The sequence below is a fragment of the Carlito syrichta genome, unplaced genomic scaffold, assembly GCF_000164805.1.
Source record: "Carlito syrichta isolate Samal-C Ts95f unplaced genomic scaffold, Tarsius_syrichta-2.0.1 Scaffold304513, whole genome shotgun sequence".
Taxonomy (NCBI): domain Eukaryota; kingdom Metazoa; phylum Chordata; class Mammalia; order Primates; family Tarsiidae; genus Carlito; species Carlito syrichta.
In genome coordinates, this window is record NW_007248609.1 from 119,365 (window position 1) to 145,187 (window position 25,823).

The 25,823-nt window shown below is 39.2% G+C and overlaps 1 protein-coding gene across 1 annotated transcript in view; it reads right to left on the minus strand.

Moving 5' to 3' along the window:
- Positions 1-25,823, minus strand: part of JADE3 (jade family PHD finger 3) — a 141,926-nt gene that overhangs the window by 76,185 nt on the left and 39,918 nt on the right. The window contains exons 3-4 of the mRNA XM_008060085.1: positions 1,317-1,373; positions 446-525 (exon numbers count right to left, since the gene is read on the minus strand). Coding sequence (XP_008058276.1) covers positions 446-525; positions 1,317-1,373 — 137 coding nt within the window. The remainder of the gene's footprint in view (positions 1-445; positions 526-1,316; positions 1,374-25,823) is intronic.

The following is a 25,823-nucleotide window of genomic DNA, read 5'->3' on the forward strand; positions in this document are numbered from 1 at the left end:
GTCACATCTCACAGCAGCCCTGACCTCCTAGGCTCAGGCAATCCTTCTTTCTCAGCCCCCTGAGTAGCTGAGACTATAGGCATGCACCATCATGCCTGGCTAACTTTTAAATTTGTTGTAGAGATGAGGTACCACTATGTTGCCTAGCTGGTCTCGAACTCCTGAGCTCAAAAAATCCTCCCGCCTTGGCCTCCCAAAGCACTGAGATAATAGGTGGGAGCCACCACACCTGGCTGAGACTCTTTTTAACAACCAGCTCTTGTAGAAACTAATAGTGAGAACAGTGGGAAGGCATTAATCTCTTCATGAGGGATTCACCCCCATATCCGAAACACTTCCCATTAGGCCTCTAGCTTCAACACTGGGATAAAATTCCAACATGAAGTTTGGGAGAATGAACATCCAACAAATAGCATAAGTCTAAAAATTGAATATCTGATCTCACCTCAGCAGGTTTCTTGTGTTCATTTGGAATTTTTGATTTGATCTTATACATTGAGCCAGAAGTAAAGGAAGTGGAAGGACCTGCAAAAGATAATTAGAAAAAAAATACTGAGATGCATTATTCACTAATATAACTAATGCCATAAAAGTAAATGTCATCCAATATGAAAGATATGATAGAAAAGAACACAGAGATCTCATAGCACTTAAGAAAACAGTCAAACTACACCCAAGAGAACTTCATGATGGAGTTTGACGACATTTATAGGTGATCTCCCAGAGTGTAAATGCTTCAACAATGTTAAGACTGAGAAGATCTGATGTGGTGTAATCACACCTCATAATGTTTTGGAAAAACCCAATTCATGTTCCACCCGGAGAAAAAGTATCTGCAAAAATAACTCTAAAAACTAAAAATGTGGTGCAAGTAATCTGTGTATCCTTCAGCACTTCCCCAAAGGCTACTGTTAATAAGGTTATTGCCTTTTACAAATGATGATTAACTCACAAACATTTAGTAACTGAGCTACAATTAGAATCTGAGTCTACAATTTATGCTTTCATACATTTCTTCTTTTTTAGAGAAGCGTGGTTACAGCATTACTAGATTTGGTTTTGTTGTTTAGGAAAATGAAAAGTGAAAAACAAAATGCTGTGTGCCATATTGCCATATAAAATCAATTCTTCCACATAAATTATCTATCTCTAATGAAAGTTAAATGAGTAAGAAAAATGGTATCCTGAGTTTTCTTTCACAGGAACATTTCTTTAACCATTGAAAGAAACACAAAATGGCTTATCCTCAAGTCAAAGAGGAAATCCTCAAGCGGTATAGATATAAAGGTTACCAGCTGCCAGCAGGTTCTACTCACTCTCATCTGAACTGTCACTGCTGCTGAGAGGCCTATGGCGTTTCATCCTGGAGCATCCTGGGAAAGAGAACAACACCAAATGAAACAGTCAACACACACCCATCCCAGAGAGCAGTCAACATTGTTTCACAGATTCCAAAAGCAGCAGCAGGCAAATCATACAAATTGAATGATTTCTGTCAAGAAGATTTTCAAATGACATAGAGTAACGGGAGAAAAGTCCTACCAAATCCTCCAATACAAAGAGTGTTAAAGACTGGGCAAAGCCACACAATAGCCTTGGGAGGAAGCCCAAGTTACAGAGGATATGTGGTACAGGATTGACTGGAGTTCAGATGTGGACACATGTCCACTGTCCACCAAAACAAAGAGGGACAGTCATGGGGCTATCATTAGCAAGGGATCCCCCATGAGGGAGGACCAGAAAAGGAGAAATCAGTCGTGAAGGCAGAGCCATCAAGAGCCAAGACTGAAAGCTATGAGACATGGTTGGCTGTAGAACGAACGAATGAGGCACATTTCCATTTCACCTTTAAGAGCACCTATCACACTGCTTTTCTGCCTGACCTTTTTCCCTCTCTCACTCTCCCCCATCCTAATATCCCAAACAAGTAGCCTAATCTAACATAACTACATATACACTACCAGGAATGTTATAGAAAGCTCCTATACTGCAAAGAGTGAACAATGCTTTGAACTAAAACTTCTAATGGTTCAAATGTCCTTCCCTGAGTGTGGCCAATGACAGATAAAAAAGAGGCATCACCCCCTGGGAACACACTAGCACTGGAGTGTAAGAAAAAAGGAAGACAGAGTTAAACACTTCAAGTCACAAAGGAAGTGCTGAAAATGCAAACTAAAAAAGACAGTGACCCAGTGACTGGCATTCTTGTATGTGCCACAACATATAAAATTATATTAGGGGTTATCAGGATTCCATAACAACGATCAGGGCTACCAACTTCAAGACATTTACAATCTACTGAGGAGGTAGAAATCCAAGTACAAGCCACTATGAGCAATTATGAGTAACAGCAAAAAAAAAAAAAAAAAAATCATATGTTAAAAAACTGACAAGAGTCCACTTTGGCATGATAGTGTGAGGAGCTCCATGGACCCACTCACTCTCTGGTAAAACCAGTGAAAGTTATTTCAATTAAAAAAAAATCATCAACTATTTAAAGTCTCTGGAAATGGTCCTAAGGGCATACATAAAATGAAGAAGCAAAATTTATTCAAGAGAAACTACTAAAATTCAGTAAGTAAAGTGAGAGTCTGGGGTATTTGGACCTAGATCCACTTCCTCCATCTCCCCTCTCAGCACAGATCTCATGCCAGATTGGAGGAGCCAAGAACACAGAGGTCCTTCTTCTCCAGCTCCCAGTTGGAAGTCTTTCTTCCTGGGAGGAGCAGGACATCAGCATCTCTCATCCTGTCCCCAGTTACCTGCTCCTGAGGCCAAGTTCCAGGAGGGTGTGGCTAAGAGGTAGGGTGCCACTAAGAATACTAAGCTGCCTTGATTGCCCTGGCCCTAGCTCATGAGGTGGGGGTTGTATATCAGAAAAGGCAAATTTGGGAGACCTGAGGCTGCTACTCAGAGGGAAACTCACCAATGTCCCCAACCCCTGCAGCAGGGATGTGGCTCAGAGATTTTTCCCAAGGAGAGAGGCAGGGTATAGAATACAGGACTCCACTACTCCCCCCAATGGAACTGATTTCATTTGCAACTGAGTGTAGAGAAGTTCAAGCCTAGCTTGGCTAATATGCCAGAGAGCATCAGAGAAAGATAGCAAGGAGGTGAGGTGCCTCTTGGGGTCAGAAGAAATCTCAAACACTTATCTCAGGAACCACTCTTTCAAAGGAGCCCTAATTTGATTGGATCAGTTTGTGGAGCAATTTATGCCCAAGGACAACATAGCAATCAGCCAGCAATTAGTGGACCTTAACAACTAGGTACAAGGGAAAGAGACAGAAGCCCTACCAAAACCACTGCCATCCCAGGTGACTGTGGGCACATCCAAGGTCATGCCCTGTAGAGCAATATCAGAGGCTTCACCCTGCAGAGTGAGGGGGAGGGGTTGAGTAAATAGGCTTCAGTAAAATAATCCAGCCAGTCAGTAAAGAAGTAAACAAGCCAATAACAATAAAGAACTCTGATGGAAGAGATAGTACTCAGAGTCGCTACAGTATATTATCTAAAATGCCCAGTTTCCAACAAAAAGTGAGACATGCAAAGAAATAGGAAAGTATGACCAATACAACCAGATGTTGGATTTAAAAGGTAAAGCCTTTAAATTAGCTATATAAATATGTTCAAAGAACTAAAGAAAAACTATAGTTAAAGAAGTAAAGACAGGTATGATGACAATATCTTGTTAAGTAGAAAATGTCAATAAAGAAACAGAAACTATAAAAAAACTAAATGGAAATTCTGGTGTTGAAAGGTACAAAATCTGAAAGGAAAATTCACTAAAGGGCCTTGACAGTAGATTTGAACTGGCAGAAAAAAGGAAAGAATTAGTGAACTTATAATATATCAATAGAGGTTATGCAAGATGAAGAACAAAGAGAGGCACCAGGCAAAGTGCTGTAATCCCAGCACTTCGGGAGGCCAAGGTGAGAGAATTGCTTGAGCCAAGGAGCTCAAGACCAGCCGGGGCAACATGGTGAGACTTCGCCTCTACAAAAACTTAAAAAGAAAAATTAGCTGGGTGTGGTGGTGCGTGCCTGTAGTCCCAGCTACTTGGGAGGCTGAAAAACAAACAAACAAACAACAACAAAAGAACAGAGAGGAAAAAAGATGAAGAAAAACGAACAGAGTCTCAGAGAAAAATGGAACATTATTAAGTCCACCAGCATATACATAATGGGAATACCAGAAGGAAAAAGAGAGAAAGAAGAAAAAAAAAAAACATTACTTGAGGCTGGGCTCCATGGCACAGCCTGTAACCCCAGCACTTTGAGAGGCCAAGGTGAATGGATTGCCTAAGCCCGCAGGCTCGAGATCAGCCCAAGCAACTTGGTGAGACCTCGTCTCTACAATAAATCAAAAAATTAGCCGGGCGTGGTAGTGCATGCCTTTAGTTCCAACTACTTGGAAGGCTGAGGCAGAAGGATCGCCAGTGCCCAGCAGGTTGATGCTGGGGTGGCCGTGAGTGTGCCACTGCACTCCAGCCTGGGTGACAGAGTAAGACTCCAACTCAAAAAAAATTATCTGAAAAACTTCCCAAATTTACTGAAAAACATTAATTTCCATATCCAGAAAATTCAATGAACTCCAAGAAGGATAATGCAGAGATCCACAGACAGATATATCATAGTGAAACTCCTGAAAGTCAAACACAGGAGAAAATATTGAAAGCAGCAAGGGAAAAAAACAGCTTATCACTTATAAGAGGACCCCAATAAGATAAACAGCTAAATTTTCATCAGAAATAATAGGAGCTAGAAGTCAGTGGGATAACATATTCAAAGTGCTCTGTGGTGACTGGTTTCACATATTTGTGAATATATTAAAATAATTGAATCGTATACTTTAAGTGGACAAACTGTACAATATATGAATTATATCTTGATAAAGCTGTCATTTAAAAAGCTACTCAGATTAGTACAAGTATCAGGATTATCTCTGTCCTACTGTCAAAGTCAATTGCATATTTTAAAAAAATAGAACGTTAGCCTCCCAACACATAAATTTTAGGCGCTACATTTTGATCTTTGGTGCAAAACTTGATATATTCAAATACTCTTCCAAAATGCAAAAACCAGCGGCAGCAACAATAAAACATATCCTATCAAAAAGCAGTGAGCCAGGCTCGGTGACTCAGTCTGTAATCCCACGCTTTGGGAGGCTGAGGTGAGTGGGTTGCCTGAGTCCGCGAGTTCGAAACCCGCCTGGGCAATATGGTGAGACCTCATCTCTACAATAAATCAAAAAAAAAAATTAGCTGGGTATGGTAGCGCGCGCCTGTAGTTCCAGCTACTTGGAAGGCTGAGGCGGAGGGTCGCTGGAGCCCAGCAAGTCGAGGCTGCGGTGGCCGGGAGCAGCCACTGCACTCCAGTCTGGGCGACAGAGTGAGACTCCAACTCAAAAAAAAAAAGCAGTGTGCAATTTAAAGACACAATAAATGTAGAAATTTAAGCAGAAATAAAAGTAATATATTTTCTAATTATTCCCCATTGTGTGCATAAATCTACCTAGAGTAGCATCATTTGTCTAATAGCATAGGCATGTTCCATATATGTAAACTGTCCATATAAATGGCATGTCCAAACATTTAAAATCCTATTACTAATGTGAGTTTTTCTAAAATATTTGTTTTTACCACAAATTCAGTGGCTTAAAAAACACACAAATTTATTACCTTACAGTGTAGTGGGTCAGAAGCCTAACGCAGGTCTCACTGAGCTAAAATCAAGATTTTAGCCACGTCATCAAGGCTGTGTTCCTTTCTGAAGATCTAGGGAATAATCTGTTTCCTTGCCTATTTTAGTATCTAGAGGACACTCATATTCCCTAGATCTTGGCTGTCTTCCTGTCTTCAAAGTCAGTAACAGTGCATCTCTGTGATTCTGCTTCTGTCATCACATCTCATCTTTTGACCCTTCTCTTCTGTGTCCCTCTTCTGCTTTTAAGGACCCTTGTGATTACATTGGGCCCACCTGGATAATCCAGGATAATGCCTATACTTTAAAGTCAGTTGGTTGGTAATCTTAATTCTCCTTTGCCATGTAATCTAACATATTCGTAGGTTCCAGGGATTAGGGCATGGACATCTTTGAGAGCCCATATTCTGCCTACCATAACCTAATATATTTTTGCCTTATTAAAAGTGAATATATTCACACACAAATATGCCCAACATGTTTTTGACAAAAGTAAAGAAGTAATTCTATGGAGGAAAGATAGCCTTTTCAACAAATAGTGCTAGAGCAATAACCAAAAATAAGAAATGAACCTCAACCAAAGTCTCATACCTTACACAAAACTCAACTCAAGTGAATCAAAGATTTAAATGAAAAGTGTAAAACTATAAAATATTTAGAAAAAAGTATATGAGAAAAACTTAGGGATCTAGGGCTAAGCAAAGAGTTCTTAGGCTTGATACCCAATGCATGACTTGGTAAAGAAAAAATGTGCTTTCATCAAAATTAACAACTTTTTCTCTGGGGAACATATTCAGGACAACTTGAATATGTGCTCCTAGGCTGTAGCCCTCAAGTTTGACCCAAATAAACTCTGCTATATTAAAAAAAAGTTTTGTCCAGAGAAAGACTCTGCTAAGAAGATGTAAAAACAAGCTACAGGATGGGACAAAATACTTACACATATTACACACATGCAATATTTATTACAAAACACATATTTGACAATGAAGTTATATTCAGTATATGTAAAAAAAACTCTAAAAATTCAATAGTAAAGAAACAAATGACTCAGATAAAAATGAACAGACATTTCACCAGAAAGAAACATAAACGGCAAATAAGCCTATGAAAACACATTCAACAATAAGATATCATTACATACTTATTAGAATGGCTAAAATTTAAAAGATAGTGAAAAATAACAAATGCTAGAGAAGATGCAGAAAAACTGTATCTCTCATACATTGCTGTGAAGAATATAAAATGGCACAGTTATTCTAGAAAATAATTTGGTTATTTTGTTAAAAATTAAATATGCAACTACGATCCAACAATTCATTCTTGGACATTTATCCCAGATAAATTAAAGTTTATGGTCACACAAATGTTTACAATAGCAGCTTTACTTATAACAGCCCAAACTGGAAACAACTAAGATGTCTATGTCTTTCAACAGGCTGACAAATAATCTGTGGTACATTTATACTATAGAATACTACTCAGCAATAAAAAGAAACAAAGTACAGATACATGTTACAACATGTAAAATAAATGTAAACAGGTTATAAAACACTTAGCAAAAACACATGCACAGTGGAAAAAGTCATACATACAAGACCACTTATTGTATAATTCCATTTATATGAAATGTCAGAATAGGCAAATCTACAGAGACAGGAAGTAGATTAGTGGTTGCCTAGGATTGGGGTGAAAATGGGAACTGACTGCAAATGGCATAATGCTTCCTTCTGGGGTGACAGAAATGTTCTAAAATTGGATAGTGATGATGGTTGTACAACTCTGTAAATATACCAAAACTCACAGAATTGTATACTTAAAATGGATGCATTTTATGGTATGCAAATTATACCTCCACAAAACTTAAAAAAACCTTTAAAATTATTATAACATTTTACCAATGAGAACTGTTTAGGTGGTGTCAAAGAAGAGTAGCAACACAAATACAAAGTTTTGTGTATGCGGAATATAGCCTCCATATAGATGACTCATGATGGGATCAAAGGTGACAAATGTCATAGAAGAAATACGTTTATTTTCTAAAACCCTTAGTGAAGAAAGTCAACTGAGCATGGACCCTCTCTCCTCACCTCCCTGTAAATTTCAAGAGAATTAAAAGACTTCTTGTGAGATGGATACTCCTCTCATCTGAAGTCCTGGGCTTATGAATTTTGGATAAAACAGTTTCTCCATTTTCCATAGTATTCTGCTCTCTAAGTGAAAGAGTTTCCAAACTGTTCATGACAGGGGAATTTTCAAGAATAGGAAAAATTTGGTGTTCTTTAAAATATTGCACTAAAAACCATTTAAAAAATTATAGATGGAAACAAAAAATTTGCATTATCAGTAAAGGGTCTAGGAAACAGATTATCTATTTCAAGTAACACCACTTCTGGGAAATAAGAAAATGAGTCATCAATGATTTTTAAAAAAGAAAGCAAAGCAAGCTAATTTCTGGGTCTGGGCTATTTAAAATCCATTAATATATCTGGTTGTTTCTGTGACAGCACTGCTGTTTTAACTACTTCAGGAAAATGACAAAGAACAATAAATATGAGCTAATGATTCTATGATGGTAAATCTTCAGATATCTTTATTATCTCTAAACACAACAGTCCTATACATATCATCAGCAGCCTAAGCATTAAAGTTACCTGCTTGGAGTTACATGGCCACCAGAGGGCAGAGCTGGCAGGGTACATTGGCAATGAGCACTCCAAGATGACCCTGAAGTCAGAGATACAGACTGGAGGGATGATAGCAGGAATGCTGTCCCTTCCAAGTCCAGCCTCCTCAGCATAGCCTGCTAGGCCCACAGTTTTCTGGCTCCAGTCTATCAGGACCCATCAGCCGCTGCTCTCCTGCCTCCCCCAATTGTTCTGCACATGCTATGCTCTATGTGATTCCATGAACACATTCATCTTGTTTTATACTTGTCGGCCTTTGCATTGGGCTCTTCTTTCTGCCTACGATACCTCCTGTTTACCCTGACTAGTCCATTTCCCCCCAATCTGATCCTACTCATTTGTTGGATCTTCTCAATGAAGTCCCCCAGATATCCCTCCCTTACAATTACTCATTCCTTTGCTTTCTATTCAAGTCTCTGTACAAGCAAAAAAGCACCTAACTTATACTGCAAATACTCTTTACATAGTCAGCTCTGCCACTAGACCACAAGCATCTTGAAAGCAGGACTGTGGCATATTCATCTCTTACCTCCAGCTCTTTGCAGTGTCTTGCACAAATGAAACATGCAATAGGGTAACAGACACGGTGGTGCCCTAGCCAGATCTTGTTTACCTAGTTAGTATACTGTTCTCATTTCTCAGTTACTGCCTGTTGGCTGCTAATGGCTCATAGTGGCACCTCTTTCCAAGAAGGTGATTTATACTCTCCCAGTTTCTCTCCCAGAGGCAGCCAGCAGTCAATGATTGCTCTACCATTCCCTCCCCACCTGCCACCACTCCAAAGAGGCTACAGTTAGATTTTCCTAAGACTATCCATATCCTTACTGGCTTGTTCCTCTTCCCTATCTTGCTACTTTCTCTTCCTTTCAGGTTTCTTCTGAAAGCCCTTCTCAGTACATCATGTACATGTGAATACTGTCTCAGCTTCTGCATATAGGCACCTCATACATTTAAAAATTACCACTTAAGATGAACAAGTCCTAGACATCTACACAGTACAGCACAGTGCCTATAGTTAACAACATCAAACTGTATACACCTCAAAGTTTGCTAAGAGGATAGGTCTTTATGTTAAGTGTTCTTATCAGAAAATGATAGTAAATAAGAGAGCAGAGGGAAACTTTGGGAGATGAGGGATAGGTTTATGGCATAGATTGTGATGATAGTTTCATAGGTATACACTTATCTTCAAACTCATGAAGTTGTATATATTAACTGTGCAGCTTTGTGTATATCCAAAAAAATTTTTTTTAGAGAAAAGAAAAGCCCCACAGAAGCATTAGCCCTCTCTAGTTGACCAGGTAGTCACAGCAGCCCAGGGGCTGAGCATGATGTTTGATGATGTTGGCATAGGCAAACAATTGTTTTCTATGATATCCCCATTACAAAGATTCATTTAAGAATTGGAAAGGAGAGAGGCCTGATAAGGTCTGTGGATCATCAAAGTAACTCCTTGGATGAAAAGAGGAACAAGGAACATAAAAGAAGACAGAAAACAGATAAATTGTTTTTATTTGTACCATGAAAAAAACTGCCTTAGAATAAGATGTTTCATAAAACAAAGCCATAAATCAATATAGTGCAATCTTGGAGTAACTTTGCGGTGTCTTAATGTCTCACATTTGGTTACGTTATTCAGTTGTTTATTTTCTAGTCTTTTATTCAGGACACAGCCTTTATAAAGGCATTCTTTTTCTTCCTTACCTTCCACAATGAGTATTCTTTTGTTTTGGCAGAAATGAAATGTGCACCAGACCTCACCTTGCACCCTTGGAAACAGTAATTTGATGGCAGTTTTCAGATCTCATTCCTACTATAATCTCAACCACAATGATTAACAGCACACTGATTTATTTTAACAGTGACTGCAAGCCAGGTAAAATACAAATGTCTGAAGTAAATGTCATCCTTGGGTGAAATATACCCTTCTTAAGGAACACTATCTGGAAGTCAACCCAATTGGGATTATTTGGGAGTGGAACCTAAGCCTGTGGTTTGGTGGCTACTTGACTCCCCATTAGTATTCCCACAGAAGTGTATGCAGGCAAGGGAAAGGAAAAGTGATTAACTCAGCCATAGCCCTTTCCTTTCCTACTCTATACCCATGAGATATACTTCTAAAAGGCATCATCAGTGCAAGAAGCCCTATTCACTGCCCTCTGTGGGGCCATGCAACAGTTTAAAAAATAATCTAAGATTCTAAACATATTCACACTCTTTGACCCAGGAATTCTACTTCCAACATTCATCCTTGAGAAATAATCCAACACACAGAAAATGATTTATGAATAAGAATGTCCATTAAAACCCCATAATAAAAGTAATAAATAAAACCTGGCTATCATACAAGAGGACTAATTAAAGTACATTAATATTATGGTAATTCATCTAGTCATTTCAACATGGTATACTGAAATGCTAAAATGTTAAGTAGAAAAACAATAGTATGAAGATTGGTTTACAGTGAAATTACTGTATATCTATGAAATAAAATATATAAAAATAAATAAAGGCCATAAACCAATTTACTAATATTAGTTATATTGAATGGTGAATTTTGGGGTGATAGGAACATTCTTTTCAATTTTTTCTATTCTCTACCTTTTTACAGTACACATACAGGGCATTTACAATTGGAAAAACACTTTAAAGATTTTTAGGTACCTGTCCCCTTGCTAAATGATGCAGCTGATCAGAAACACTTAAAATATAAAAGTAGTTTTCACATTCATTCAAGATGGACATTAACCAGAGCTGAAAGAAATCCGGAAAAACACAACACAATCAATTGAATAGAGAAGTCTCTGCATCATAAAAATAGTCCAAAAAGGACAAATGTTTATTTTGGAAAAGTCAAAGATCTAAGCAGTGGTTCTCAAATGAAGGTAATTTTGCCCTCCAGGGACATGTGGCAATATCTAGAGACATTTGTTGGTTGTCACAATAACTAATGTTACTGGCATCTAGAGGGTAGATGCCAGAAGGGATGCTGCTAAACATTCTTCTACAAGACATAGGATAGTCCCTTACAGACTTATCTGGCCCAAAATGTCAACAGTGCCAAGGTTGAGAAATCTTGCTCTAAAATGATGAAACAGAAATCAATAAGGATCAAGAAGAATGTAGAAACAATCAACTTGTGCTTATTCACCCAATTATAGAATTAAGAGGGTAATTTCTGAAACTTTCTAAAGGCAATTTTATCAAAAAGAAAAACAGGACTTTCAGTAATGCTTAGGGAACTTAGAGAACACAAAAACTAGAACAAAATGAAAATGTAAATAGATTCAAGAAAGACTGAGATAAAATCAGGGAGGACAAATCCATAATGGTATTTGGAAGTAATCTAAGTAAAGAAACATCTGAAAGTCCAGCTCCCTTAGGTTTTCAGGAAGATATCTTTCAGAACCATTATCAGAGATAGACATTTGAGTTAGGCCACTGGTCAGACCAGAGTAACATGCTGCTTATATTCTTAAGGGTCAATTCCTGCCCATGTGGGCAAAGAACCTCTCAAACTATTACTTAAACAGAAGTAACGAATGCTACAAATGTGTTTCTTGAGCTGATTACCTCTGCTTTGGGGTAAACAATACTAACATTCTCTACAGTTTAAGTGACTAGGCTTTAATTCAGAATTCATCCCTCCCTATAAACCAATTCTATCTGTCACTGCTTTAATGTCAAGAAAACAAAAACTCTTCCCTTCAAGTCTGTTCACATTGTGTATCTTTCATTTCTACCACTTTTTAGTAGTCCAGCAACTGAAGTCATAACACCTATCTAGAGACTTAAGTAAATAAAAAATAATCAGAAGAAAAAGAACATCTTACATATATTTTATTGCTTCTTTTCATTCCCAATAAGTCTTTGAAGGAAGAGATATCAGAAGTTGGAACAGATTAACTTTTCTGTACTTTATAAATGACAGCTTCATCTCAGCATTTAAACCTTGTTTTTAAAAATTAAGATATATCCTATGACTGATGAGTCCCCGAGACTAGACGGGAGTCTGAAGGTCAACTCTTTTCCAAAGCCCTCAAAAACTATTAAAGAAAAAGAAAAAGGAACAAGAATATACAGATTTACCTTGGTAGGTTCCTGTCACTGAGACATGTATTTCTACATCAACCACAATTATCCCCGTCACCAGGAAGCAGGCTTACCCTCTAATATACAGACTAGTCAACAAATTATTTGGAAGTTTCAAACTCCCTGAGTAGAAATCACCTTGCATAGAGAGGCCAGGTTGGAAAGTGAGTCTAAACCAGGGATCAACAAATATTTTCTGTAAAGGACAAGATAGGACATACTCTTGGCTTTGTGGGCCATATGGTCTCTGTTGCAACTACTCAAATCTGCCATTGTAGCATGAAAGCAGCCGCAGACAGGATAGAAACAAATGAGCATGGCTCTGTTCCAATAAAACTTTATTAAATTATTGGAATTTCATACAATCCTCATGTCTCATGAAATTATTCTACCTTTGATTATTTTTTAACCATTTAAAAATGTAAAACCCATTCTGTATGGCTCATAACATAGCTAGGCCAGTTTGGCCTATGCAGTGGTTCTTAACTGAAGTCAATTTTGCCCTCCAGGGCATGTGGCAATATCTGGAGACATTTATTGGTTGTCACAATAGCTGATGTTCCTGGCATCTAGGAGGTAGTGGCCAGGAGGGATGCTGTTAAACATCCTACAAGACATAGGACCGTCCCTTACAGACTGCTCACGGGTCAGTTTGTCAACCTTTGGTCTAAACTACAAGAAACCTTTCTTGTAATGTAAGAAAGAATATTGAAAATTGGAAGCATACAGCTGAATTATCGTCACTCTCCTAATACCTCCACCCCACCCCTAATCTCTCAGCCCACTGTATGGCTGATATAGACCTCATTGGAAGGTTTTAGCCTGGATGGCCTATTCTGTAATGCTATCTTGACAAATTTTAATGGTCTTAGCCCTTTCTAACTTAAAATATGCCTTATGCCTTTTAAGGAAAAAGGTACTAGTTCCAATAACTTTTTAAAAAATTAGCAGTATATTTTCTTTTTAATTTATGTACATATATTAAAAAATTTAAACTACCTAGATAAGTTGGCTTAGCATCTTAAGAATAAAAAGATATATATGTGCAAAACATAAATCCCTTTAAGATAAAATATGATTTGCAGATAAGACCTCTTAAGAATAAAGTAAATCAACAAAAATTTCTTTTGCTATGAAATATATAATTCTTTCTCCAAATAGAAACTCAATTTTTAAAATAACGATTTTCATTGTCTTATCTGCTACTGTGAGTTGCTTCCACATTGAAATTTTTATCCACATATACCCCAAATACATTTATAATAACATCTATGTAATACGATCATCCCAATTTATTAGGAGGAAAAATAATCTTTAGCCCAGGTTTTACTAACAACAACAGGCATGTAAACCTCACATATAAGGTCAAACACACAGAAACAATCCCCAACTTACTGAGAAACTTCAAATCCACTGCACACCAACTGTCAATACTGTGCTAATAGAGGGCAGGCACTGTACTGGCCACCAGAAAGAGGACAGACAAGGAAAAAAACTAAGAAACCAAGTCCTTCAGTTCCCTCAGAGTCAGTCACAGGACCAGGGTGCACCAGACACACTGTCACTATGGCTTGGGTGATCACAGTCGAAAACTGGTAACCAATGATGTGTGACAAACCAATCAGGGAAGGTTTCAGAGTTAATCCTAAAATCAATCAAGAAGGGTATGGGTGTGAAGTAAAGGAGGGTGGCTGTTAAATCAGACATGAAAATTAACACACAAGTCAGTACTGACTTTGAGGGCAACAAAAAATAAAGGGGAATAAAATGGCTACATGTTTCTCTGGGGAGAAATCAAAAGACAGATGTCAATGGAAGATTAAATTCCAAGAAAATGTACTTAGCCTCCCCAGCAGAGGTTCTCAACCCCCACTGCACATGGGAACCATATGGGAAATGTACACAAATCCCAATGCCCAAACTGCACTCATTACCAATTAAGCCAGAATCGTTCTTTTCACAGAACCAGCTTTTAGATTCATTGTTTTTTGGTTTTCAGTTACACTGACTTTATACTTTTCTCTATTATTCCCTTCCTTCTACTTGTTTTGGGTTTATTTTGCCCTTCTTTTTGTAGTTTCTTTAGGTAGGAGCTTGGATTATTCATTTGAGACCTTTCATCTTTTTCTCATATAAGCATTTAGTGCTATCAATTTCCCTCTTGGCACTGATATAAGTTATACCCCACAAGTTTTGATATGCTGTATTTTCATTTACATTCAGGTCACTGTAATTTTTTTAATTCCCTTGAGACTTTCTCCTTCACCCATGGATTAATGAGAAGTGCAATATTTAGTTTCTAAGTGTTTGAAGACTTTCTAGTAGTTTTTTATGCTTTTGATTTCTACTTTGATTCCATTATGGTCAGATAATATATTCTGTATGATTTCAGTTCTTTTATATTTGTTGAGGTTGTTTTATGACCTGAGATACAGTCTATTTTGGTGACTGTCGTACATACACCTGAAAAGTACATTTTATGCTGTTATTGGGTGCAGCATTCTATACATTGTCAATTAAATCTGGTTGATTGGTGGTGTTATTTCATCTATATCATTGCTGATTTTCCATATACTGGTTCTATCTATTATTGAAAGAGGGGTACTGACATTCCCAACTATAACTGTGGATTTGTCTATTTCTCAATTCAGTTCTGTTGGGTTTTGCTTCATGTACTTTGAAGCTCTGTTATTTGCTGCATACACATTTAAGATTGCTATGTCTTCTTGGATTGACCCTTTGTATCATTAGGTAGTGTTTCTTTTTGCCCCTGGTGATTTTCTTTACTGTGATGTCTAATTTATCTAATATTAATATGACCACTCCCGTTTTCTTTTGATTGGTGTTTGCATGATATCTTTTTCCATCCACTTGCTTTTAAACTCTCTACATCATTACTTTTCATTGGAATAGAGTGAAATGCGTCCACTCCATCTGGTCTGGAACAGGAGGTTTGCTCTATTATTTTTGCAACTCCCGTCTACATTTATTATCTCAATATAAAAACATGGCAAAATAAAAAGCTTTACTATTAAAAAATAAAGTATATGATAAAAATGACAGTTTATTAATGTTCCCAGCATACCTGAAAAGTATTAATTTGAGAAATAAAAAGAACCAATCTATCATCTTGTTAGATTTTTACTTACTGTACTCTCCCAGAGCAAGGAAACACAGTCTACAAAACTGGCAAAACTTACAGGCCTGAGGATAATTGGGAGGTTGTCCCCCTATCTGTGGGTCCCAAAGAAAGCAAGTCAATTGGTAACGAGGATGTATCTATTTTTCCTCAATAGATAAATATTCAGCACATCTTGTGTTCCTGGTTTTCCTTTGGGAATGGTGAGCTGTTTTCCCAGTACTTGCATTTTCTAGTTTCTCTGTCTGGACTTGGTCATTTTACTACTTATTAGCTCTCCAAAGGGGCAACAGAATTTAAAATGTATAACATGAGAAGGAATAAAATGAATCAATTAGTTACACCACTTGTTAGTTCTGTAAAAGAATGATGAGAAAGCTGGAAAGTACTGACTAAAATGTGGCTTTCTGAGAATTAGTTGAGTTCAGTAGTTTTTGCTGTTCACACTCCAGTACCCCCAGGAAGCCAAATTTGGATACTGATAAGTGCCTGAGTCATTTGAGACAAAATAGCAAAAGCTACCCTGAATTGTTTTAAATGCTAACGGAAGAGATCACTAAAAGATCTAAGATGAAAACTAGAGAGTGTGGATAAAACCTAATTACCTTCTCTTGGCCCTAGAAAACCAAAATTCTATGTAAATTAAAAAGCATCCAGAATGGAGTATGAAACACAGAGAAAAGAAAGCAGGTTTTTCCTTTCTATTCATTTTTCCTATCATCTCAGTTCTTTCTTTCTTTCTTTCCTTCTTTCTTTCCTTCTTTCTTTCTTTCTTTCTTTCTTTCTTTCTTTCTTTCTTTCTTTCTTTCTTTCTTTCTATCTATCTATCTGACAGAGTTTTGCTCTGTTGCTCAGGTTGGAGTGCACTGGTACGATTATAGCTCACTATAGCCTCAAACTCGTAGACTCAAGTGATCCTCCTGCCTCAGCCTCCCAAATAGCTAGAACTATAAGCATGCACCACCACGCCTGACTAATTTTTAAAAACTGTTTTTAGAGACAGGGTCTCACTATGTTGCCCAGGTTGGTCTCAAACTCCTGGCCTCATGTGATCCTCCTGTTTCATCCTCCCAAAGCATTGGGATTACAGGCATGAGTCATCACACCTGCCCTACCTCAGCACTATTTAAATTATTCAGAGTAACACTGTTTTACAAAGAAGATGGACAGATAAAAAATAAAACTCGCACAATTTTGAAACAAAGACTCATGGTTGCTGCGAGTGTGTGGAAAGTGGCTACCTTGTCAAAAATACCTGTGAGCCCCAGAGCACGCTTTATTGTTCATCAGGATAAAACTTTTTGGACCCTAAGCCTCAATATTTTGTTATCTGAGAATCTGCAGTTTAATTTCATCCTTCAAGATCAAAGGCAAATAAATTAACTTGGTCCAGTGATTCGACAAATCTCTGGAGAGCTGCCAGGCAAGGCAGGTCCACAAAATAACTCATTAGTTTATAATGCTTAAAGCAACTTTGGGAAAACTGTTGGGACTGAACACAGGCTAAAACTCCTAAAGGCACTCACTGATATATCTTTCTACACAATTGACCAGAAAACACCTCTATTTGACTACTCCAGTGACCAGGAGCTCACTATCTAACAAGGCAATCCATTCTAATGTCTACACAGCTCTAAACATAGAAATGACTTTCTATGAACAGAAAATAATCTGCCTTTTAACTCCCAAATACTGCCTTTATATTGGATTTGTTCTCATTAACAGGTTCAAATCTCTTTCTACTTTTATCCTCAAACCATCTCTTGACCCTACCTCATTTTTTTTTCCAGCTAATATCTAATTTCTTTCTTTTCCTACTCTTGTAAACGCCTCAAAAAGTAGTCTACACTCCAATCTCCCCTATGTTATTCTCAGCCTCTCTTCAACTGGCTTCTACTACACCAGAGTTCTTGGAAAAGTCTGCATTCTTCCCAACTCTCATTTCTAAGTATCTGGGGTTTTTTTTTGAGTTGGAGTCTCACTCTGTCACCCAGACTGGAGTGCAGTGGCCGCTCCCGCCACCGCAGCCTCGACCTGCTGGGCTCCGGCGATCCTTCTGCCTCAGCCTTCCAAGTAGCCGGAATTACAGGCATGCGCTACCACGCCCAGCTAATTTTTTGATTTATTGTAGAGATGAGGTCTTGCCTGCCCAGGTGGGTCTCAAACCCGCGGGCTCAGGCAATCTACTCACCTCAGCCTCCCAAAGGCGCGGGATTACAGGCTGAGCCACCGAGCCTGGCTTAAAATTATTTTTATTTTTATTTTATTTTTTATTTATTTTTTTGAGTTGGAGTCTCACTGTGTCGCCCAGACTGGAGTGCAGTGGCCGCTCCCGGTCACCGCAGCCTCGACCTGCTGGGCTCCGGAGATCCTTCTGCCTCAGCCTTCCGAGTAGCCGGAATTACAGGCACGCACTACCACGGCCGGCTGGTTTTTTGAGTTTATTGTAGAGATGAGGTCTCGCCTGCCCAGGCAGGTCTCGAACCAGCGGGCTCAGGCAATCCACTCACCTCAGCCTCCCAAAGGTGCGGGATTACAGGCCGAGCCACCGAGCCCGGTAAAAATTTTTTTAATGGATGTTATTCTTCCTTTATCTCTTTAAAAATCTTAAAGTACATATTTAGACAGTGAGCCAATAATAAATTTGTCCCTGATCCTAAGTCTCTCTCTGCTTTCCTGCCTGTCATTCTGAACAGAAGCAACATCTTTTTTTTCTGTCTCATGGACAATCCCTAACTTCACACAATCAGGGATCATTTTGTCCATTCACTGAATGTCCCATTACCTATAGAAATGCAATTCCCAGCCATCTCTACCATTTTTCTGGACCTAAGAGTCTAGCACTTCAGTAACTAGAGACCCATGACTAACAATCCCCATTTATTTTCTGATCTGTTTCTGGTCCAGAGATTTATCTTTTCTTGATCACAGTTATGTATAATTTTTATATTATCTATTATGGCTTTTTAAAAGAAAGGATATATGAGTTTAAAGTATGAAATAGAAGCCATCTTGATCAGAAACCCCTAGGTTTAAATTTTATAAGTACTATGCACTCTTTCAGATCAGGGATCAGCAAACTACAGCTCATAGTATAGCACACTGCTTATTTTTGGTATGGTCTGGAAGCTAAGAATGGTTTTTACATTTTAAGATGGCTGAAAGCCGGGCTCGGTGGCTCAGCCTGTAATCCCACGCCTTTGGGAGGCTGAGGTGAGTGGATTGCCTGAGCCCGCGGGTTCGAGACCCGCCTGGGCAACTTGGCGAGACCTCATCTCTACAATAAATCAAAAATCAGCCGGGCGTGGTAGCGCGCGCCTGTAGCTCCAGCTACTTGGAAGGCTGAGGCGGAAGGATCGCCAGAGCCCAGCAGGTCGAGGCTGCGGTGGCTGGAAGCGGCCACTGCATTCCAGTCTGGGTGACAGAGTGAGACTCCAACTCAAAAAAAAAAAAAAAAAGATGGCTGAAAAAAATTCAAAAGAAGATTTTGTGACACTTTAAAAACATAAAATTTCATATATTGCATTATGTGAAATTCATATTTCAGTGTCTCTATAGTTTTATTGAATACATCCGTATCCATTCACTTATGCTAGTCCAGATAACTGACTGTTGTGTAACAAATTGCTGCAAAATTTAGTGGCATAAAACCACCACCACTTTATCAGTTCATTAATTCTGTAGGTCAGGAGTTCAGATAAAGCACAGCAAGGATGGTTTATTTTCCTACACCACAATGTATGGGACCTCAGTTGGGAAGACTGTTTGAGCTAGAATCATCTGGAGGCTTCTTCATTCTTCTGGCACCTTTGACTGGGATGGCTGGGCTTAGCAGAGACTATCTCCAGAGCACCTGCAAGAGTCCTCTCCAGCTCAGGGTAGTCAGGCTTCTTACAAGGCAGCTCAGGATTCCTATCATGACTGTTCCAATGAACAAGGCTGAAGTTGAACTGTCTTTTATGACTTAGCCTCAAAAGTCTACAGAAATACAATTTCTATATTGTATTCTACTGAAGCATTCACATATTCTATTGTATTGAAGTATTCACAAGCTCACCTAGATTTACATGGAAGGAGATATAGCCCTCACTTCCTGATGAGAAGAGTGTTAAAAAATTTGCAGCCAGATTTTAAACCTCCATTTATGGGCTTTACATCATTCTATCGCAAGGATCCAGAATTATTATTACTTTTTTGAGATATGGTCTTACTCTGTCATCCAGGCTGGAGTGCAGTGGTGTGATCATAGCTCAATGTAACCTCAAACTGCTGGGCTCAGGTGATCCTGCTGCCTCAGACTCCCTACCTAGTAGTTAGGACTACCTCATGCCTAGCTAATTTTTTTTTTTTTTTTTTTTTTTAGAGACAGGGTCTCACTATGTTGCTCAGGCTTGCCTCAAACTCCTAGCCTCAAGCAATCCTCCCACCTCAGCCTCCTAAAGTGCTGGGATTGCAGGCATGAGCTACCGTGCTCAGCCAGGATCCAGAAATAATAACTTAAAATGTGAGACACATCCAGGTATCAGAACATCCAAGTTGCAAAAAAATTCAGCTTCACAAAAGTACTGTCATAAGGGTCCTAACGTGAACAATTTTAATACTTTCCTATGTGTTTCTTGTCAGTCTTCAACTCTGAACATACAGAACACACGCTGGAGTAAACTATAGCCTTTAAGCAGAGAAATCTATATCTGTGTGATAGCTAGCAAAATGGTCCCAATTCTCCATCCAATTCTTTATCCATGCCCTTTCAAGGTGACTCTGCAGCTCCTTGAATCTGAACTGGCTTTGTAACTTGCTTAGGGCAACAGAATATAGTAAGAGGTGATGGTGTGCCAGTTTTGAGCCCAGGCCTCTAGAGGCTTTGCTACTTCTATTCATTCTTAGAAACCTGCCGAGCTACCATGAGAACAAGCCTGGGCTAGCCTGATGCAGGATGAGAGATGTGCAGCTTAGTGCTCCTACCACTGCCCCAGTTGACAGCTAGCCAACCTCAGAAGCAGAGCTCCCTGCTGACCTGTAGTTGACCATAGATATAAAGGAAGACCAGCTGAGAACAGCAGAACTGCTTAGCTGAACTCAGCCGAAATGAATGGCTTACAGAATGAACCAAATAATTATTATTTTAAGCCATTAACTTTTGAAATGGCTAGTTATACAGCAAGAGTTAACTGATAGAATTTGAAAGTTAATTTTTCATGATTAACTATAGAGTAGAAATTTCATCACTCACTTCAGTCCTACTACAGTGAATCCCTTAAGACACTGGCTAACTCTCCAAAGTAGGCACTTCGGCTGGGATCCACAGAGAAGGTCACTCTGGCTAATGCCAAGATCACAGAGGGGTCAAGCATCTTTCCCAAAAGAAGCAGCCTGCAACAGCAGGCATATAAATAGCAAATACCACTCTATCTGCAAGTCTCTCATCCAATCTGATGCCAAGGCAGCCATAAGGTACCTCTCCAGACCAGAGCTAAGTGGCACCTGCAACCAGCAGTTAACTATTTAACTAGAATGTCAGAGTAACACAGTACCCTTAATATCTCATCTGAAGAGTTTTAAATTCTTTAATGAGAACTTAGCATTGCTCTTGGAATCCCTACTCTTTGTAGTTATAATCTCCCCCACTTTCTTTTGAGACAGGGTCTTGCTCTGCCACCTAGGCTGTAGCACAGAAATGTGATCATAGCTCACTGCAGCCTCAAACTCCTGGTTCCAGTGATCCTCCTGCCTCAGTCTCCTGAGTAGCTGGGATTACAGGCATGTGCCACCATGCCCAACTAATTTTTTGATTTTTTGTACAGATGGGGTCTAATTATATTGCCCAATCCATCCTCTTTATTTGTACCAGTGTTACCCTTCAATACACTCCATTAAAGGCAGAGCAGATACCAACTCAAAATATTAAGTATACACATGTAACTATGAAGTAACTTTTATAAAACAAATATACCAGAACTCACACATCCAATTACAGGCTGACTTCCAAGAGACCCTCTGAGGCAGCAAATGTTTATTCCAACAATGCAATTTCTCAAAATATTTAGGACTTTTTTGTTTGGATTTGCCTTCTGTTCCTTTGGCATATCATATTTCTTTGAATAAGGTCAATGGAGGCATTTTTTTTCCTTTGAGAGTGAATTTAATTTTTGGAAGCAATCAATGTTATTCAAAGTCCATTCCAGTGAACATGCAATTGAGGTGTGTGAAACTTGTTTTTAATCAGAAACAAGTTGGGAAAATAAATTGCAAGACTGATTTATAATTCAAATTCTACTCTTGTTAGCTGGCAGGTTAAAATTCCAAATGCACAAAAACCTTTAACAGCTCCCTACTGCTCACAACTTCTAGGCCTAGCATCTGAGGTATTCTACAATACGGCCACACCTTTTCCCCTTTCCTCCTCGTCTCCTTTTTTTTCTTTTCCTCCCTCCTCCCTCCTCCCTCCTTTCTTTCTTTGAGTCAGGGACTCACTCTGTCACCCAGGCTGGAGTGTAGTGGCACAATCACAACTCACCACAGCCTCAATTTCCTGGGTTCAAGTGATCCTCCCACCTCAGCCTCTCGAGTAGCTGGGACTAGACGCACACACCACCATGCTTGGCTAATTTTTTGATTTTTTGTTTTGTAGAGACGAGGTCTTGCTATATTGCCCAGGCTGGCCCAGTCTTACCTTCCTGGCACAATCTCTTCTCCAGTGAACCTGACCCCCCCACCCCATTACTACTCCCCACTCACATACCCTGGAGCTTTTACGAATGTGTGCCAACTGTTTATACTCCTCCCCCTCTCTGTCCTTGTTACCTGTCTCTATACCCCATACAGTACCCAACACTACTAAATGAATGAAGTGAATAATTAATTCCTCAAGTGGCTTATAAAACAGCTCTGAAGGTAATTCCAAAAAAGTAGAGCTCTAAAAACATTCTGAGTGAGGGGGTAAGTAGCTAACTTCCAAAATGCATTTCAAGGATGAAGTTATGAAATGCTGGAAAAGCAACTGCTCTGCAGTCATGCCTAATGACTGCCTAAAAGGCCTAGTGAATCAGGTACTGAGCCAGAAATGAACTGAAAATTCCAGGCTACTTCAGTCTACCTAGACCATGGATCCCAGTGCCATTGTATTTTAGAAAGCAGGCCATGGGGTTTTGGATTTCTTTAGGATTCTCACTCCCAAGAATATCCAAGTTAAAAACAAATACTACTTTGATAAGAATGGATATGTCACAAATTATAAAGACTCTGTAAGAATCTAAGAGAACTTTCCCCCCTGATGAAGCTAAGCCCAATACAATTAACAAGCTAAGAATATTTTCAAAGCATCTATGTGTTGAAGTTGAACCACATGAAACTGCATTGTTGTAAGTCAAAACATTTGAGTACCAGCAATTTCATATGGTTCAACCTAATACTGCAGGATTTTGCTCACAAACAAAATAAGCACAAAAAGAAAGCTTCCTTCCTTTGCTTCTCTTCGTCTCCAGAGCCCTCACATACTCTAGAGAACTTTAATTTCTATGAACCTTTGAGGACTTATAATGAAGAAATACATAAAGCCTTTCTTATACATACATTTTTTTTCTTAGTTCAAAACACCTAGTTTCCTTTAGGGGTTGTATTCCACTTACCAGACTCAAGGTAATTGGCCTGTGGGTCCCCAGTGGGGTATTAGGTCTCTTTACCTACATCTCAAATTTCTAGGTCAGCTCTGAGCACCTTCTTCCCATGTGCCATTTGTACAACTGAAAATAGGCCATCACACCCAGGATTTCAGAGTGTTGTTTAATGTAAGAGAAGGTTGTTGACAAAAAGATGTTTTCTGATCATTACTATCAAGTGTGGGCTTGGTAAATGGGAGGGGCGGTTTGCTTGATTTTATTCTAGTTTCTTCGGCTTTTCCTGCCCCAGAGTTGCAGCCAGATGGCTAGACTATCTCTTGGGTCTCTCTTGTTAGTCATAGCAGGAAAAGCCTCATAGGCAGGATTCCTACCCCTGCATGTGTGGCTGGAGTGGTGAGGCAGTTCCCCTCCATCTTCCTGGCCAGCCACAACAAGACCCTGTGAGGAGGCGCAGGTGCTTTGACTAACTGGCACTCTCCCAGGCCACTGCCAACACCACATGCTCAGAACAGAGGCTCAATTTTAATCCTTCTGAGACACCATTTCAGGGATCAGCAATACACAGACATGTAATCAATGTAATGCTTTTGTGTGCTCGTGTGGGTCTTGAGCTCATGAATTTTTCTGCATTAACATTTTTAGAATTTTCTGCAAAGAAATTTTTAGAATTACCCAAGACAAGTATAAATGCAGTCTTTTTTATGGTAAATGTTATTTCATGAGAAACACTGCATACATAATTTCAGCTTCAATGGTCAGAAGATCCTGTGCTTTCAAGCTCACTGTTAGAAATGCAAAACAGGGACAGCAAAACTCCATCATCCCACCTCAGTGTTCCCTCAGTACAGGATGTTTTCCTCCTTCAAAGGTTTTTTTTTTTAATAAGATCTTTCATCCAGAGTATTTTACATAACCAGCTTTTTCTATTTCCTCAAGAAGATTATTGTACTGTCTAATTAAGTTTTTCCTTAGGAAATACCACCCCTGTCACACCAAAAAAGAAAAAACAATGGTGGAAGATTGGGGAAACAGGAATATTTCATTTTTACCAACTGAAAAAACTATAAAAATTAAAAATGTCAAACTACCCCTATGCTATTAATATGCAGTGATTTGAAATATCAGCAATTCACAGGAGATCAGCAAAAATGTCTGTTCTCTCAGACTGTTTTTCTCAGATTCTGAATTCAGAACCTCACATTCCTACTTTGACAACTAATAGCATCACAACCACCTAAAAACAAGTTCAGAGCGTTCTGTTGTAGACAGAATAAATGATGCTTATTTTTGCATGACCTGTCTCAGAAGTACAGCCAAGGAAAAACTGAGTCCTACATGTTCACTCTCACAGGGCCCATTCAAGAACTCAATAAAGATTTGGTGGAAGAACTTGGGCTGGAATTTGAGAGACCTGGATGGCAGATCAAATTTCTAGCCCATCACCATACTAGTTTTGTTACAGTGGCTTTGCAATAAGTTTTAATCTGATAAAGCAATCTCCTCTCACAAACTTTCCTGATTCCTGGGCATTTATTCTTTCTAAAATGCAGATCCAATCATGATATTCAGTGTGAAACTCTTCCATTGCTCCCCAGTGCTCACAGACTCCCACAGGACTGTGACTTAGGAAAGTGAAGAGTGCAAGTTTAGGACAAAATTTAACTGCTCACAGGGAAGGTCATGGCCACCATCAGAGAGCCTCTTTCTGCTCTGGTTCCTCACCAGGCTCACTCTCTTCGTTACATAAGCATTTAACAAGTATTTAACAATGGTTTTTGGCTGGACACAGCAGCTCGTGCCTGTAACCTCAGCACTTTGGTAGGCCGAGGTGGGAGGATTGCTTGAGGACAGGAGTTTGAGATCAGCCTCAGCAACACAGCGAGAGCCTGTCTCTACAACAAACCAAAAAATTAGCTGGGTGTGGTAGCACGTGACTGTAGTTCCAGCTACTCGAGAGGCTAAGGAGGGAGGATCGCTCAAGCCTAGGTGGTTGAGGCTGCAGTGAGCAGAGATCATGCCACTGCACTCCACCCTGGGCGATAGAGGTCCTGTCTCAAAAAAAAAAAAAAAAAAAAGGTTTCTGCAGGGGTGCTGTGCAAAGGGTCCCCAAGATCACCCCAAGGTTCACTGATTCACTAGGAGGACTCACAGGATTCAGTATATAATTATACTTGTGGCTATGATTTATTACAGTGAAAGGATACAAAGCAAAATCAACAAAGGGAAAAGATACATGGGACGAAGTCCAGGGGAGACAAGGCAAAAGCTTCCAAGAGTCTTCTCTCAGTGTATAAACAGGACACTCTTAATTTCCCTAGCAACAAGTTGGGATAACACATGTTAAATGTTGTCTACTATAGAAGCCCATTAGGGATTCGGTGTCCAGGGTTTTTTAAATTGAAGGCTGGTCATATAGGTACCCTCTGACTGGCACATACCAAAATTTCAGACTTCAAGAAAGCAAGTAGATATTCAGCATAAACCATATTGCTTGTATAAACAATTATGGCACAGTGAGCCACCATCATCAGTTCTGAGAATGGCAGGAACCCTCCTAAAAATCAAGTTCCCAGACGCCAGCCCA